General features: G+C 40.3%; 1 protein-coding gene across 2 annotated transcripts in view; it reads left to right on the top strand.

The window, feature by feature from the left end:
• GNPAT (glyceronephosphate O-acyltransferase) overlaps positions 1-16,911 on the top strand; it is a 49,361-nt gene that overhangs the window by 17,462 nt on the left and 14,988 nt on the right. For both annotated transcript variants that reach the window (XM_019479809.2, XM_006275161.4), the window contains exons 3-9: positions 1,206-1,382; positions 6,074-6,203; positions 9,336-9,463; positions 9,742-9,817; positions 10,442-10,593; positions 10,686-10,816; positions 13,806-14,029. In XM_019479809.2, coding sequence (XP_019335354.1) covers positions 1,206-1,382; positions 6,074-6,203; positions 9,336-9,463; positions 9,742-9,817; positions 10,442-10,593; positions 10,686-10,816; positions 13,806-14,029 — 1,018 coding nt within the window. The remainder of the gene's footprint in view (positions 1-1,205; positions 1,383-6,073; positions 6,204-9,335; positions 9,464-9,741; positions 9,818-10,441; positions 10,594-10,685; positions 10,817-13,805; positions 14,030-16,911) is intronic.

The following is a 16,911-nucleotide window of genomic DNA, read 5'->3' as shown; positions in this document are numbered from 1 at the left end:
GTCTAGCCACTGAAGGTGGAGGTGCGCTATATGAATTAATGTTCATAAAGGACTGACAGTGCATGAATCCTTTCTGCAAATTAAGGAGGAAAAGGCCCCTGCCTTTAATTAACATTTACAAAAAAATTTACATGTTCTGTTTGGTAGATATTGGTCAGGCTTAAAATAGTTGTTGGGTTATTTTGTATGCTTAAAATAATTAGCCTTTGCAAGGCATGAAAATATTCAAGATGAGAAATGAATTCTTTATTGGAGGAAGTTGAAAGGATCAGTTTGACAATAAAATAGCGATTGTTTACAATGGAAGACTGGGAGGAGGGGAATTTCTCAACTGTGCGCCAGAACTGGTAGTGTATCTAATAAGGTACATTGTATACAGTTCTATAATCTGCAGCCTATAGTTTCATCACGGTTACTCTCACTCCCGCCTTCTCTTCCATTCTTTTGTAGAGATGTGGCATACATTTTCCATTTAGTTGTAGTTGAACCATAAAGGTGATTTTTTTTGGTGAAATGTTTTTGAATTCATAATATTTAATAAGAGATACCTATTATTGAATTACCTAGTAAGAAGCTTCAAAAAAAGTATGTAACAACAGGAACTTCACATCAATATGCAGCATTTGTAGAGAGAGTACTTTGTATGCATTTCAGCTTGCCGTTGCTAAAGGGATTCAGCACAAAGAAGTGCAAGAGTAATAATGTTGATATTCCTTGAGCAAGTCTTAAAAACTTACCTCAAAAGCATTTCAGAGACTTAACTTGCAAATGTCTCTAAAACACTAGCTTTATTTTATTAGTTTTATCAGTGACAGAAGATCCACATCATAAATTCATCAGAAAAATAATTTAAGGAATCATCTTCTTAAATGTAAAATTCCTTTTTTTAAAAGAAAAAGAATGAGTACAATAAAGCATAAATACAAAAATCTAGTGATTTATTGAAAACAAAAATACATGTTTAATGAAACTTTGTAATTCATGCAGCTGTAAATCTATGTTGTAGATTTTGCTTTTCTTCCGCTGTTGAAATTGAACAGATCTAGTAACGTTAGGTCCATCACTAACATATGACCTCGTTGTCTAAAACTAACATTTGAACCATTTAGAATGTATTGGATTGACTTTACTACCTTTTTCTTAGTTTTAATATTATAGTCATAGTCCAGGGGAAATTTAATGTTTTTTCTCCCGTTTTCATTTAGTTATCAAAGGAGATGGGTGAGTCCCCTGATATTATACAAGAAGAAGCCACTGAAATCCTGGATGAGATGGGTCACAATATACAGACCAGAACTATTAGATTTTTTGCTCTTACTTTGAGCAAAGTGTTTAAAACCCTTTTCCGCAAGATTTGTGTGAATGGAGAAGGAATTCAGAAAGTGAGTATTGATATATAAAGGCTTATATAAGTGTTATACTAATCACCACAACAAACTCTCAATTTTCACTTCAGGCCAAAGACTGAAAAGATTAAAGATTTTAATGGCAAGACCTTAGTTTGTGAATGCAGTCTTTTTCAAGAATTAAAAAGGAGGAAGATGCAAATCAGATTTTAAGTAATGCAGAGCCTCCTTTTAATTGATTTCTCAGTACAAACAGAGAAGGTTTATATAATTAATGTATTGTACAAAGGAGGCAGGCTTGGTGCAGAAATAAATGCTGAAACGGAGAAAGCAATAGCTACTGAAGATGACCATTAAATCATTTTTAAGCTATAGCATGCACAGTTAAACTATAATATAGCATATACTATATAGTTGTATATGTACATGTATATAATACTTATGTATATGTTATACAAAGACAAAAGCTGTGCTTGTGTCTTTAATTTTGTTGTATTATGTATAAACAAGGGTCTGAAGGGGATTTTTGCCTTTATTGTTTATTTTCGGAATTATTAGAAATACCAGTTCAGGTCTTTACTGTTTTTTTTTCTCATGACTTATCAGTAGATTCAGAAAGCGTATGTAAAAATTCTTACAAATTTAATGAAATGTGAGTATGAAATGGGAGTCATTCATTTTTTATTTAAAACGTTTTTCCAGCATACGAATTAGTCACTGAAATTAAATAGCCATTAAAAAACATAGACTGACTATATGTTTTTTGTGTTCATTTGCAAAGTTGTCATTTATAGATTCATAGATGTTAGGGTCGGAAGGGACCTCAATAGATCATCGAGTCGGACCCCCTGCATAAGCAGGAAAGAGTGCTGGGTCTAGATGACCCCAGCTAGATACTCATCTAACCTCCTCTTGAAGACCCCCAGGGTAGGGGAGAGCACCACCTCCCTTGGGAGCCTGTTCCAGACCTTGGCCACTCGAACTGTGAAGAAGTTCTTCCTAATGTCCAATCTAAATCTGCTCTCTGCTAGCTTGTGGCCATTGTTTCTTGTAACCCCCGGGGGCGCCTTGGTGAATAAATACTCACCAATTCCCTTCTGTGCCCCCGTGATGAACTTATAGGCAGCCACAAGGTTGCCTCTCAACCTTCTCTTGCGGAGGCTGAAAAGGTCCACTTTCTCTAGTCTCTCCTCGTAGGGCTTGGTCTGCAGGCCCTTGACCATACGAGTTGCCCTTCTCTGGACCCTCTCCAGGTTATCCGCATCCTTCTTGAAGTGTGGCGCCCAGAATTGCACGCAGTACTCCAACTGCGGTCTGACCAGCGCCCTATATAGGGGAAGTATCACCTCCTTGGACCTATTCGTCATGCATCTGCTGATGCACGATAAAGTGCCATTGGCTTTTCTGATGGCTTCATCACACTGCTGGCTCATGTTCATCTTGGAGTCCACTAGGACTCCAAGATCCCTTTCCACCTCTGTGCCACCCAGCAGGTCATTCCCTAGGCTGTAGGTGTGCTGGACATTTTTCCTCCCTAGGTGCAGCACTTTGCATTTCTCCTTGTTGAACTGCATCCTGTTGTTTTCTGCCCACTTGTCCAACCTATCCAGGTCTGCCTGCAGCTGTTTCCTGCCCTCCAGTGTGTCCACTTCTCCCCATAGCTTTGTGTCATCTGCAAACTTGGACAGAGTACATTTCACTCCCTCGTCCAAGTCACTGATGAAGACATTAAAGAGTATCAGTCCAAGGACCGAGCCCTGTGGGACCCCACTGCCCACACCCTTCCAGGTCGAGACCGACCCATCCACCACGACTCTTTGGGTGCGACCCTCTAGCCAATTCGCCACCCACCGGACTGTGTAGTCATCCACATCACAGCCTCTTAACTTGTTCACCAGTATGGGGTGGGATACCGTATCAAAGGCCTTCCTGAAGTCTAAGTATACGACATCCACCCCTCCTCCTGTGTCCAGGCGTTTCGTAACCTGGTCATAGAAAGAGACTAGATTGGTCAGGCACGATCTGCCTGCCACAAACCCATGCTGGTTTCCCCTCAGCATAATTTGCCCTGCTGGGCTCTCACAAATGTGAGCCTTGATAATTTTTTCAAAGACTTTACCAAGGATGGAGGTGAGACTGACTGGCCTATAGTTGCCCGGGTCCTCCTTCCTCCCCTTTTTGAAAATGGGGACCACGTTAGCCCTTTTCCAGTCCTCCGGGACTTGGCCCGTGCGCCACGAGCGTTCAAATATTCCCGCCAGTGTCTCTGCAATGATGTCGGCCAGTGCCTTCAGCACCCTCGGATGGAGCTCATCTGGGCCTGCCGACTTAAAGGCATCCAGTTCTTCCAAGTGACTCTGCACCACCTCAGGATCTACGTATGGAAGTCTGGCGCCTTGCTGCTGCCTTTCTACAACCCCAGTGAGAGACTTGTCGTGCCCCTCACTTAGGAACACTGAGGCAAAGAACTCGTTGAGGAGTTCAGCCTTGTTCCCCCTGTTTCTGCCCATTTAGCAGGGGTCCTATTCCTCCCTGGGCCTTCCTTTTACTCCCAATATATCTAAAAAACAATTTCTTGTTGTCTTTTACTTGGGTTGCCATCCTCAGCTCCATGGTAGCTTTGGCCCGTCTAACTGCCTTCCTACAAGCACGAGCAGAGGAGGTATATTCATCTTTAGTGATCTCACCTTGTTTCCACTTTTTATGTGCTCCCCTTTTGGCCCTTAGGCTGTCCTGGATTTCTCTGGTCAGCCATGGAAGCCTCCTGGCCCCTTTCCCTCTTTTGCCTCGCTCGGGGATCGTCTTGCTTTGTGCTCGAAGGATCGTTTCCTTAAGGCACAGCCACCCTTCTTGGGCTCCCATCCCTTCAAAACTCCTACTCTGCAGTGCATCCTTGATTAATCGCCTGAGTGCATTGCGATCAGCTTTCCTAAAGTCTAGCACTTTCACCCTACTAGTTACCTTACCCACATTAGCATTTCCCTAGTTGCTGGTCACTGTAGAGTTCTACAGAGCAAACAGGTCTGAATTCCTTATTTTCAGAAATTAGCAGAACTTACTCCCTGATGGTGAATATAGAACAGGGAGGGGGAACGTTTAATGAAGAGAACTTTTTTTTTTTTTCTTTTTTAAATCTTTTACGGACATTACCCATTTTGTCTTTAAGTCGCTTGTAATAGGTAGCAATAATAAAGTAGTTTATAAAATAGTTTGAAAAAAGTGGAAAAGGGTAATCACTAACTACTAGGCTTTGGGAATAATGGAAATAATGGGAACTGTTTGGAATATATATCACAGTTGTGGGACAACTGATAGGATGAGTAGCTAGTTCATCAATAGTTATTTAGAGAAATTCACTGTAACTTATTTCAGTTATATCTAATACAGTAATTGCCCATCATTATATTAAAATGGTTTAAAGAGATGTTTTGAGAAGAATACAAGAAAGAATGTTATATGAATGTCCCTCAAAATGCCAAAACATTTGGCCACTGAGGAAACTTCCCACAGTTGTCCTCCACTCATGCCTACCATGCTATGATCCCACTGACCAGGATGAACACCATAGGATCTAGAACATTACAATTATAATGCAATCTTAAAACTGTAGCCACTCAAATGAACAAAGTCAGACTCAGACCTCAGTCCATCCTGCTACAGTACCAACCCCAGGAAAAGGACAACAGAATCCCTCTGGTTGTTACCTACAGCTTGCAGTTTGAACACCTAAGGTACATTATTAATTACCTTTAATCCCTCCTGGAAAAGGATGACCGTCTCAAGGTGGCTACCATGGGGACAAACCTACCCTGGCTTACAAACAGCTCCGCAACCGGCATCTCAAACGGCATCTCTCAGACACCAGACTAACAAACTCCCATCTTCACAGAGGTCCTTACAGTGGACTCAAATGGCCGCTGTGTCCCCACATCAATACAGAACATATCATCATTGCACCCAGTAACAAGAAGTACAACATTCGAGGTTAATTTACTTGCAATTCTACCAGCATCATATACGCTATCACCTGCTTATAATGTCCTTCTGCTGTCTACATCAGACAAAGGGCAATTTCTTTGTGTAAGAATGAACGAACACTGATCTGACATCAGCTGCAGTAAAACGCAAAGCCTGTGGCAGAACATGTCCACCTCCCTGCACACTCCATCACTGACCACAGGATTGCTGTTCTCAGGCAATCAGTTTGAATGGGGATTCTTATGTCATTACCTTGATTAGTTTTTGTGACCCCGCGCTCTTTGTTCCTGTGGGTTTATTGCTCATTTGCTGTTCTCTTCTATCACTACCCCACTTCCATCCTCCCTTGTCTTTTGTATTCTAATTTCTCTCTCCTTATACTCTGCTTTCTGCACATCCTTTCACAGCATCTGATGAAGTGAACATGGGTTCGTGAAAGCTTGCACTCCATATAGATATCTTAGTTAGTCTACCATCAATGGGGAATTCTGCTTTGAGAAACTCTAGATTGGTAATATTTCTGAGTGACTTGGGGTCCAGACCTAGTGTCTTACAGTTTAACTATGGTTCCACATGATCTGTGATTAAAGCCTAGCTAACTCTGATACTTTGACTTGCCATTCTCAAAACATACTAACTTGATTAAGGTAAAAAAATCCCAAGTTCCACTCTACTTCGAGATTTTGTTAAAATTTACAATAGTGGAATTTATTAGAGGTTCCATAAACACTCTTCATGTTTATTCTTAGTTACAACAAGCCATTCAGGAACATCCAGTTGTCCTGCTACCTAGTCACAGAAGCTACATGGATTTTCTGATGCTATCGTATTTGTTATACACCTATGACTTGGCTTTGCCTGTCATTGCTGCAGGAATAGGCAAGTATTTTCTTTTAAATAACCCATTTTCAAGAGGCAGAGATATTATAAGTGGGTACCTCTTACAACTACTGTTGTTACGTTTGGAACAATTTTTGTAATAACCCTCTTGTAATGTTCTTCAAAACTCCATTAGAGCTGAGGTATCTACTCAAAGATGAATTTTCATAGCATTTTGAACAAACCTGATCCACCTTTGTGCTCAGTAGGATAGAAAACACATACTTATTACTCAAAGAAAAATTCACCGTGCTGTTTTTCTTGCACACAGATGAATGGCAGGGTTTTGAGACTTGATAAGTAACTACTCCTTATTGAATAGTACATACTAGACCAAGTTTGAAAAAATATTGTTGAAATTGGTCATGATTGCGGATTGGCTGCTTTGTTTTTAAGTGCACCCTTAAGTCTGACCCTTGCAGGGCCTGCTAGTATCCCATGAAAAGTAGGGATGCACCTATACTGATGGCCAATTATTAACCAGCCACATCGCCTGATACCAATCCAATAGCCGATTTACATGAAAGCAGCCTGGCAGCTTGGAGAACAGTGTCTGGCCAGTAAGTTTGTGGGGTGGAAGGGGTTGTGGGAAGGGAATGGGTATGGGGGGACAGGCACTGCCCAGACAGGGCAGTGAATGTGACTCTGGGGCCAGAAGTGGGATGGACCTGGGCAGTTCATTGGGGGCAGGGGTAAAGGGAGCAGCTTCCTGCCACTGTGCACCCTTGGGGGAGGCATGATGGGCATAGCCCCTCCCTCCCAGATTTATGCATGGAGTGAGGGCAGGCTGTCTGCTTCAGGGCTGGGGTGGTTACGGAGCAGGCTACAGCCAACCTAAAATTCCTCATAGCCACTCCTCCCAGTGCCACCACTGCTTGCCCTGTCCTTGCCTACCTGGAACCCAGTCCTGACTCAGCACCCCTGGCTGGGAAGAGGCCGGTGCAGCCCCTGAGCCTGCAGCAGGCAGCCCGCCCTCACCCCACGTACAAATCCAGAGGGGGACATGCCCCCCATGCCTCTCCCAGGGGTGTGTGCAACGACGGAGAGCTGCACTTTCTCTCTCCCCCCCCCGACGAGCTGCCCACGGAGCTGTCCCACTCCTGGCCTGGGGTCGCATTCACTGCTCTGGCTGGGCAGCACCTGCTCCTGCCCTTGCCCCACTCCCTCCCTCACTGTGGGGGTTGTCCTCCTCCCCCCACCCCCCAAACTTACTGGCCGGACACTGCTCTCCAAGCTGCTGGTCTGTATTCCTGTCTGTATGCATGCTGCAGCTGCGTGCATGCACATAGCATTTATCGGTGACATTATTGGCCAAAAAAAGCTGATGGCCAGTTAATGTTAATTTTTCTGTTATCAGTGCCATTCTGATATGCGACTGATATATTGGTGCACCTCTAATGCAAAGTGTTAAGTGCTCAGATCCTGTGGAAATCATTGATTGAACCTTGTTCTGTGAGGTGCTAAGTAAAGATCTGTTTGGAAAAATCAGTTTCATGTCTGTGAAGTTCTGAGGGTTTTGTAATTTTTTTATCCCTAACCAGAAGGAAAAGGCAGAGCTGGAAGTTTTGGGAGTCAGGATTCCCACAGCTTCTAAGCAGCCAGCTTGAGAGTTCCCAATAAATTTCTGTCAAAAGATGCATCAATATCAGTCCATTTCCACAGAATATTTTACTTTGCACAGCAGCATTTTATTACAAGTACTAAACTTAATGTGCTGTAATTACAGAGCATGAATCCATGTGTAGATGTGCCCACTGCTCCTTAAACACACCAAGGGTTTGAGTTTGGGGATGTTGACTGAAGGGTTTTTTATTATTTTTAAAATGTTAAAAATATATTGTCAGACAAGGTTCTTTGGGTGATTCTGATATCTTTTATTAGCCCAACTTAAATAGTTGGAAAAAATTTTCTTAGCAAGCTTTTGGGTTTAAAAACCTCCATCAGGCTGAGGGAGCATCTGTAATTGGTGTGTGCTCTTCTTGGATGGAATGAATATTAGCATTAATGAATATTCATTTCATCCAGGAAGAGTGCACACCAACTGCAGATGCTTTCTCAGCCTGACAAAGGGATTGTAAACCTCAAAGATTTCCTAAGAAATTTTTTTCCAACTATTTAAGTTGGGCTATTAAAAGATATCGGATTACCCAAAGAACCTTGCCTGCCTATGTCCTTAGACCAACACGGCTACAACCAACCTACACCCTAAAAATATATTGCGTATATATTCTCAGTGTTTATACAGTTAGGAGAAAAATTAAGATTGCAGCTTCAACATAAAATACCATAAACATGCCATACAACCATATCTCTCTCTAGTGAAATAAGTGACTTCATATATTTGTTTAATTATAAAGTTTATTGTATAATATGTTATAGAATCATAATAAAATGCCAGCCAAGTATTATTGTTGGACCTGTGACTTTTTGTTTATCTTGACTGACATTTACTGCACAATTGTAAATGTTTGCCAAAGCATTGTGAGTGGGGAACTTTATTAAAGGCTCCTGCATTAAATACCTCCCCAAACTATCTATTGCTATAGCATAAGTTTCTAAAAAAAATGCCAAATTCCAGAAAGAAGAGGTGGCTCTGATTCCTTAAGACTTGGAAAAACAAAATCAACCATCTCCTGGCCTGTCTTTTAAAGGTGATGGAGCAGACTGTAGACTTATGTAAATGGGCACACTTTCATTGACTTTAATAGAGCTAGAATAGTTTCTATTAGTTAAGGATCTTCTGAACTACATTGAAATTATTGTTGTTCCCTCTCAGGATTATTGAAACAATGAAATTTGAGCTAGTAATAGCAAGGGCCAGATTTCTAAATCTGATCGTCTAAATGTGCAAAATGGCATAGTAACAACTGTAAATGTTCATTTGCCTGTAGAGATTCATAATTCAAAAATTGCCTTGCAGCTTGTGGACTTCTTAAGTGTATTTCTGTGCAGAGTGGTGTTCTGAAGGCTAATGTAGGATATTTTCAACAATAAGATATCTCCAAAGGGTTAGTCCTTTGAGGTCAGCACTTTAAGGAAGTATATTAGATTTGTCAGTCAGCAGTAAACAATGAATTTGTGGGGTTTTATTTTCATTATGTTTGTACATGCTTCTTTATTTTATATTTTTAGATTTCCTAGGAATGAGACTGGTTGGTGAGCTGCTACGAAAGTCAGGTGCCTTCTTCATGCGACGTACATTTGGTGGAGACAAGCTCTATTGGGCAGTTTTTGCTGAATATGTAAAAACAATGATCAGGGTAAATATATTACTGAACAAGTAAAAATAACTTAAATATACATTTTAATAAATATTTGACTTTATTGTGTAATGTATGTTAATGTAGATAAAATGTTTGATTAATTTAGCCAGTGTGGAGGTGTTGATTGATTCTGTAGGTGGTAGAGTTGCCTGAAGTTACACTCTCACGACTCCCCTTTAATAGACTTATGTTATACAAAGTTATCAGTAGGAAGAGAAGATAAAATATTATTTTATTAGTTTTTTGCCTGATTTATTTTTCTTTCTGTTTCGAAGAGTGGCTATGCACCAATGGAATTTTTTCTGGAAGGGACTCGAAGCCGCACTGGCAAGACTCTTACTCCAAAGCTTGGTATGTTAGTTGAAAAAATTTAAAACTGAATTCATTGATTTTTCACGAGTGGTTTATTATGCTCCCCTGGAAGAGGAAGAGGAAATCAAACCAGTAGAAAGTGAGCGGAGATGTCTTTTAATGGTTCATGTAGTATTGTCTGGGTCCAGCACCAGACTACCACAGCCCTCTTCTGTGGTTGGGGTTTTGTAATTAATCATATAAATAATAGCTCTGTTTCTGGATCTCCTGCTGATCCCTGGGTGACAAATCAGTCACTTAACCTCCTTTTGTTTCCCCATCTCTGAAGTGGTGTTAATGGGAGTTATCTGCCAGTACAAGAGTAACAAATGTTTGCAAAAGTAATGAGAAATTATCTGATGGAAGATGCTTTATGAATGTAATGTGCTTATTAGAATATACTACAGACATTTGACCAAGTGTAATGCTTTTTATTTGCATTTTGTTTTAAAGTGCAAAATCCATATTTGCTCATGCTTGCTTCTAGACACTCAGAGCAGTTCCCATCTTGTGACATAGCTTTTGTCTGGGGTGCAACCAGATGTTGCCTTTATCATTGAATTACAAATGAATTTCTGAGGGGCTTCTCCTAAGAGAACCAGACTTATTTTATTTTGTTTATAGGTCTTCTCAGTATCGTGATGGAGCCATTTTTTAAACGAGAGGTTTTTGACACGTATCTTGTCCCAATCAGCATCAGCTATGATAGAATATTAGAAGAATCCCTCTATGCACGTGAACTTCTAGGAGTCCCTAAGCCAAAAGAATCTACATCTGTATGTAAACATACTGAATAATATAACATAGTTGCCTGTGGTCTACCTCTGCAATAACAACCTTTATATTTTTCCCTCTCTCCGCATTTTAGGGGTTATTGAAAGCCAGAAAAATACTCAGTGATGATTTTGGAAGTGTACATATATACATTGGGCAGCCTTTATCACTGAGAGCCCTGGCATCTGGGAGAATTGATCGACGGCCATATAACTTGATTCCAAGGTACCAGGACCTCTGAACTTCTAATAATATATGTACAAAACTACCACTTGTTTTCTTTTTCTTCTGGAAAAAAGCTGAGCTTGGGAAATAGCCTTTTCCTTTTTATTGACATGCTGTCAGGAGTACAAGCTTTTCCCCCATCCTCCCTTCCACTTGATCTGATTGTTGATGCTGTCAGGCCTCCTTTGCTCAGCTGTGGGGTGGTGACTAGAAAAAAGGTATTTCTGAAATGGCTCATTATTTTCTGCTTTGTATTGTGTGAAGAGTGCTTCATAATCCCAATTTTCATCAAGTATTAATATTCATTAAGCATTTTTCTGGTTACCCTCTGCACTGATATAATGGGCTAGTGGACACATGATCCAGGATTTTACTTTCTTGCTTCATTTTTAATTATTAGAGAGGATCAACATATATAATGCTTGTGATTTTTTATATAAGAAATTCATAATCCATAATTATGTCTATTAGGCAAAATCCAGTGAATAGGTAGTTTTTTTGTGCTTGACTGACCAACAGATGTCTGTGTGTCTAAACAGATATTGGCCTTGAAGTAGGATCAGCTGTGCTGGGACATGTCCCATCACAGCTGATCTGCTTCATTGGGTGACAGATGTTGCCCATTATCCCACAGGGTTGGGCCCCAGCTGTTCCTGGGGCCTGATCCTGTAGAACTGTTGCAGTTGAGGAAACCCAGGATTCTCCTATTTGCAGAGGCATGCCCTGAATTAGGGCACAGCAGTGTGGTATACTTATGCAAATAATCCACTGCTGAAGGATTCCCAGGGTGCATCTCTGCAAATGAGGGACTTGGGAGGCACTCCCAGGGATTCAGGGGCCCAGTCCTACAGAAATAGGAATTTCTGGGGTGTGCAGGATAGTGCCTTGAACCTTGGGAGCACCTGCCTGGGGTGACTGGAGACAGCAGGTAACTTCAGGCTGCCTGTGCTCTCCTGTCATAAAGCAAACAGATGTCTGCCACAAAAAAAGCACATATGTTACGCTATCTACTGTCATGGCCATAATTTTAGGTACTTGTGTGACTATGGGGCACAGATGTCCGTTTGCTTGGCCTTTTGCTGCTGTAAAAATTTTAATGATCACACAAAAGTGACATCTGTTTTCCAGCCTGTAAGAGCAGTGGGTGGGGGGGGGGAAAGTGAGTTCCAGAGCCTTTGGCTCCTATTTTAGATGTTCAGATCTTAGGACTGATAATAAGAGAGTCCATTTGACTTCCTCTGTGTCAAAACATCACTAAAAAACCTGGTCTTTCAGGTCACCATGACCCATGCTGTGAAATGGCCCTTTATAGGCCTCAATCAGTATTAATACTTTGACCTCTTCCAAGAAGTAAACAGGAAGCCAGTGCAGACTGAAATGAAGTAAGTTTCTTATGGTTAATATTGCCAAATGGATGGGCTGGCATTTTGTACCACCTCTGTCTTCCAAGGGTAGCACTGCCATACATATGCTCCACAGGGTGCTAAAGATACGGATAATTGCTGCAAGATCTGCTGTGGGGAACAATGGTTACAACTGTATTTCTGAGGCAGTTTTAAGTTGCTTTGTCTGCCTACTTCTCTTAGTAATTCCCAAGAGTAATCGGAGAGTTGAAAGCATCCCAGATCACAAACTTCTTGAGCAAAGGACTGTGAATCCCTCGCAGTATTGAGGAAGGCAGGTTCTCCCTGGTTTATGAGCCCAGCATTTTTGTTACCTTTACCATAATCCTGTCTGGAATATGCTTCATTTAGCTCATTTTCATTCAGGTCTTTCAGCCACACTGAGATGACTGAGAGAGATTTTTTTCCTGTATGATGGAGGGCAAAGATAACATGTCATATGGTTTTGGAAACATACTCTATTTTATTTATAACACCTGTCTTGATTCCTAAGCATTTAGAATATGTGAAAAAGCTGAGAGGAGTATGATGTAACTAAAGAGTGTTCAGACAACAAAAATCTTCTGAAAAGAGCAAGGACATAACACCTGTTTACTACCATATATCAAAACCACATGTATAATAGCTTTGCAGCTGTAGCTGTGTAATTCTCTTTTCCTCAAAGGGGTTGCACATGCCTGTTTATATTGCACACGTTCACAAAAAATGGCCATTTCCCCAGAGAGATACAGAGTTTGGAACAGGGAACATCCTCAGCGTTGTTTTACCCCTGGAGGAGTGAGATTTCTTCATTATACAAAAACAAACATGCATCGATTAGGTGTTTGCACTTTGTGTAGTACTTTTAGAATACTTTCAGCCAAATGGAAAGTTTTTAAAATGATTTTCTAATTGGTTAGGCATACCTTAGCATTCCTATAGAAGCCAGTGGTAGTTCTGTTGAGTAAGCCTGAGGGCCTTTCCCTATAGTTTAGGCATCATGTGCTACATGCCATATTTACCTGTATCTATGACAACCCTGAATGTAAGACAGTTGCTTCAATAATTAGATTCTATACATGGAAGTGTGATAAATTTGTTATAATTTTCCACGCACAGACTTGAATTATTGGAGGATTGTCTTTAATTATGTTCCTCCTCTGCTCATTACAATAGGAAAGGGAGTAGTAGGGGCCCTTCACAGGCAGTGTGGGAGGCAGTTGAGTAGGCAGGTGGTGGTGTAGGCAGTAAAGGGACAGATTTGCCCCTTGGCCACCCCTCCACATTGTGCCTGCCCCCCTCAGCTGCCTTGTGCCTCCACCCCCTTCACTCCATCTTGTCTCCCCAGCCACTTCGTATTCAGTTCCATGACCAGGGCTTGTTTTTCCATGTTAAATGGTGAAAAAAAGCCTTGTCTTGAAATTAAATAAATATGGTAATAAGTATATATAATTGCCCTTAGTGTGTTAGGGGTATGAAGGGAAAATGAGTGTCTCTGTCAGAGTGTACAACTGGGTACAAGATGGTAGCGTTAGGCTGTCACTTGCATCCTAGGATGCAGAGGTCCTTGATTGTAATGTAGTTATTAACTAAACTTTTTCTTTCAGATATCTTCCCCAAAGGCCATCTGAGGATATCCAAGATTTTGTCAACGATGTAGCCTACAAAATTGAGCTCCTGCAAATAGAAAACATGGTTCTGAGCCCCTGGGTGTTAATTGCCACTATCCTACTACAGAATTTGCCAGCCATAGACTTTGATCTTCTGGTGGAAAAGATGCTTTGGCTTAAAGGCTTAACACAGACTTTTGGAGGATTCCTTGAGTGGCCTGGTATGCAGAGAAAGTTTAATTTCTTTTGCTGAGGGAAGCAAGAGTCAGCTTTATTTATGTTTAAGCAGTGTTTAAATAGGAGTTGTGCAGAATAATGTATTTATTGATTGTGAATCATGGAAGAGTTTTAGTATTCACTGACAGCAGTATGCGAGGGGTTTGGGTTTTGACCCTAGGGGTCTTCAGTGGAAAATCCAGTCATGGTGACAGAATACACATGCTATTGTCATTGCTTGAGGTGCAAAAGTGCAAAGGAAGAGAAAATGCAGTATGTGTATATTCATACTAATAAGATAAATAATAGTATCTTGAGCCATATCCTACTCTTTAAATACCAGTCACAGAACATTACCTCTTCTACAACAGTAGCTCACCATAGTATCATGAACACTTACTCAGAGTAGATTGTGCTGTAGCTTTAGTTTTCTTTTGTACCATTTTCTGGAGTATTTTTGCCTTTCTACCTGCCTTGAGGGTTTGTTTTCCTGCCCAACTTTACAAACTAAGCACTGTTTATATTTTAACTCTCTTTGAAGTGAATTGTAATATGAGGAACCACTGACACCTTTTGCAAGAGATAAGAGTAACACAGCCTGTGTTTACATTTTCCTGTCATGTGAAATCATGATACATGATGAAGTTTGTTTTTTTTTGAAGACACTGGATACTTTAAATTATAGTCTGAACAGGCCTTGACTAGTCTGCTTATTTGTATGCAACTAAAAGGAAGCATTTTTATATACTGAAAGAAAAAAATGCGGGGGAGGTACCACAATGTAAGAGAACTGCAAATCATGGAAAAATACTCATCTCTCTTCTCTTTAGATACTGAAGGCCCAGTAAAAATAATTACCTGTGAGAAATATGACCAAAACTAGGTTCTTGTTGCTAGATAAAGAATATTTCAAATGTGGGATGTTTTGCAGTATTTTTTTTTTAAGGAGCCATGAATGAGCTTTTGCTATCATAGAGTTATAGTACAGTCTGGGAATGGAAGATGGGTATTTCTATATGTGAACTCTCCAGGTATTTTTGCTGCCATTAAAATGTTGCAGAAGTTCTACAAGTGAGACACAAGCCTCTTCACTTCTCAGGGTGAGACAAATACAAATTTATAAGCCATAACAATTTCTCATCAATACTTCTTACCTCCATTCTTAGATCTGTAGTTTATCAGAAATAAATTAGCCTGAATTACTGTCACATTTCAAGCCATAAATTCACATAATTTCCTGATCTTCCAGCAGTTTGTCCATAAAACTGATTAATTGCTTCTCTGTGTTCTTGACGTTATTCCATCGTATACCTTAAGTTATTCCATCGTACATTTTAAGGCTTTTAATCTTTGCCTGCAGTCCTGGCTATTTTACAGAAGTTTTTGGCTATTCAGATTTGGACTGAAACTCTGTGATCTGGTTGCTTGAGGATTCCAGACTTTATTTTCACTTTTACTCATGGTCCTCTGAAGGTTGTCTAGATGCTTGTTTAGCACAAGTGCTGAACATCAATAGCATTTTTGACCACTTGGCAGGGGGGCATTGTAGTGCTAAAAAATTACTTGTGGTAGTCCTTCCTAGACTTCACTTGTATGAAGAAGTGTCTTTGAACCTTCATGTTCTGTAAAACTAAAAAGCATAAATATATCACTTATTGTTTAAAATAAGAAATGCTAAACTGTGAAAATGGAAGACATGGAATTGATCATAGAATCGGTAAGATTTCACTGTCTTGGCTAGCCACAGAGTGAGTACATCTACACAGGATTCTTTCCCTCAAAATAATTGATTCCAGTTAATTTGAAGTAGTTAACACCTTTATAAATGGTTGTTCAGATACTACAAAGTTTTTGGTCTATATAAATCACGTTGTCCCTTCTGAGCGTCCTCCACCAAGCTCCTGGTTGTTTCTCCCATGAATATACTGGGTGTTTGTAACATGTGGGACATTATTTTTTTTTTTACATTAAACTATAATTTCAACATTGGAAGGAAGAATTGCAAGACAGCCTCCTTGCCTCACCACTTCTCTCTGCTGAGCAACTTCAGTGTGCTGGCCAAGTTAGAACAAGATAAGCTGAAGCAGCTTTTTATTCTGAAGTAATTTATCTGTTATCTTGCATTGTTTCTTTTAAAATTAATGTTACTCTGTTAGTGTTTTATAGCTTTGATGTGGTCACAGTCCCTAAGGAATGTCGTTCCCTTGCTTACCAGTGTATTGTGGTTAAGCAATATTTGTCCTATAGTCAACGAAGAGAATGCTTTAAATGTTTTCAGGTTTGATTTAAAAATTGTTTAATTAATCAAATAGAGTGACATAAAGTTACATTTCTGGCTGAATGAGGCTGTACATATACACTGTGCCTTTGGTTTCATATTACAGGCTCTAGGGTGTGCTTTATATTTATCTACCATACCCTCAGCTTTGCCAACATTCACTTAGCGTTTGAATAGCATTCTTGGCATAACATTTTTCCTACCTACTTTTCAGTTCTTTAAAAGCATGCATACTGTTTTTCTTCAGAAAGATGTAGCACCTTGATAGGCCTGAGTAGTCTGGTATCTCCATGAAAAGATGTTAGGTATTACGCTTCCATTTTGAGTCTGAATTTGAAACTGCATTTAAGGGAGCTTTGGCTTGTGGGTACTAAAGAAAATGTCAAGTCTTCCAAATCTTCAAAACTTCTTCTATTAGAAAGACTCCAAACCCAAAGGCTGGTATGCAAGTTTGCTTCAGCAGACTCATTATTTCTATACCTGGATCTGGACAGAAGGTGCATTTACACTAGTTTTAAAAGGAGCAGGCATGATTCAAACTCCCTAAACTGGGGTAAATTTCACCCAGTCCACTGCTGTAGGTTACACGTGGACAGGGGTTTCTGTCCT

Source organism: Alligator mississippiensis, chromosome 1, assembly GCF_030867095.1.
Source record: "Alligator mississippiensis isolate rAllMis1 chromosome 1, rAllMis1, whole genome shotgun sequence".
In the NCBI taxonomy this organism is placed as follows: Eukaryota; Metazoa; Chordata; order Crocodylia; family Alligatoridae; genus Alligator; species Alligator mississippiensis.
This window is presented reverse-complemented; position numbering and strand designations above follow the sequence as displayed.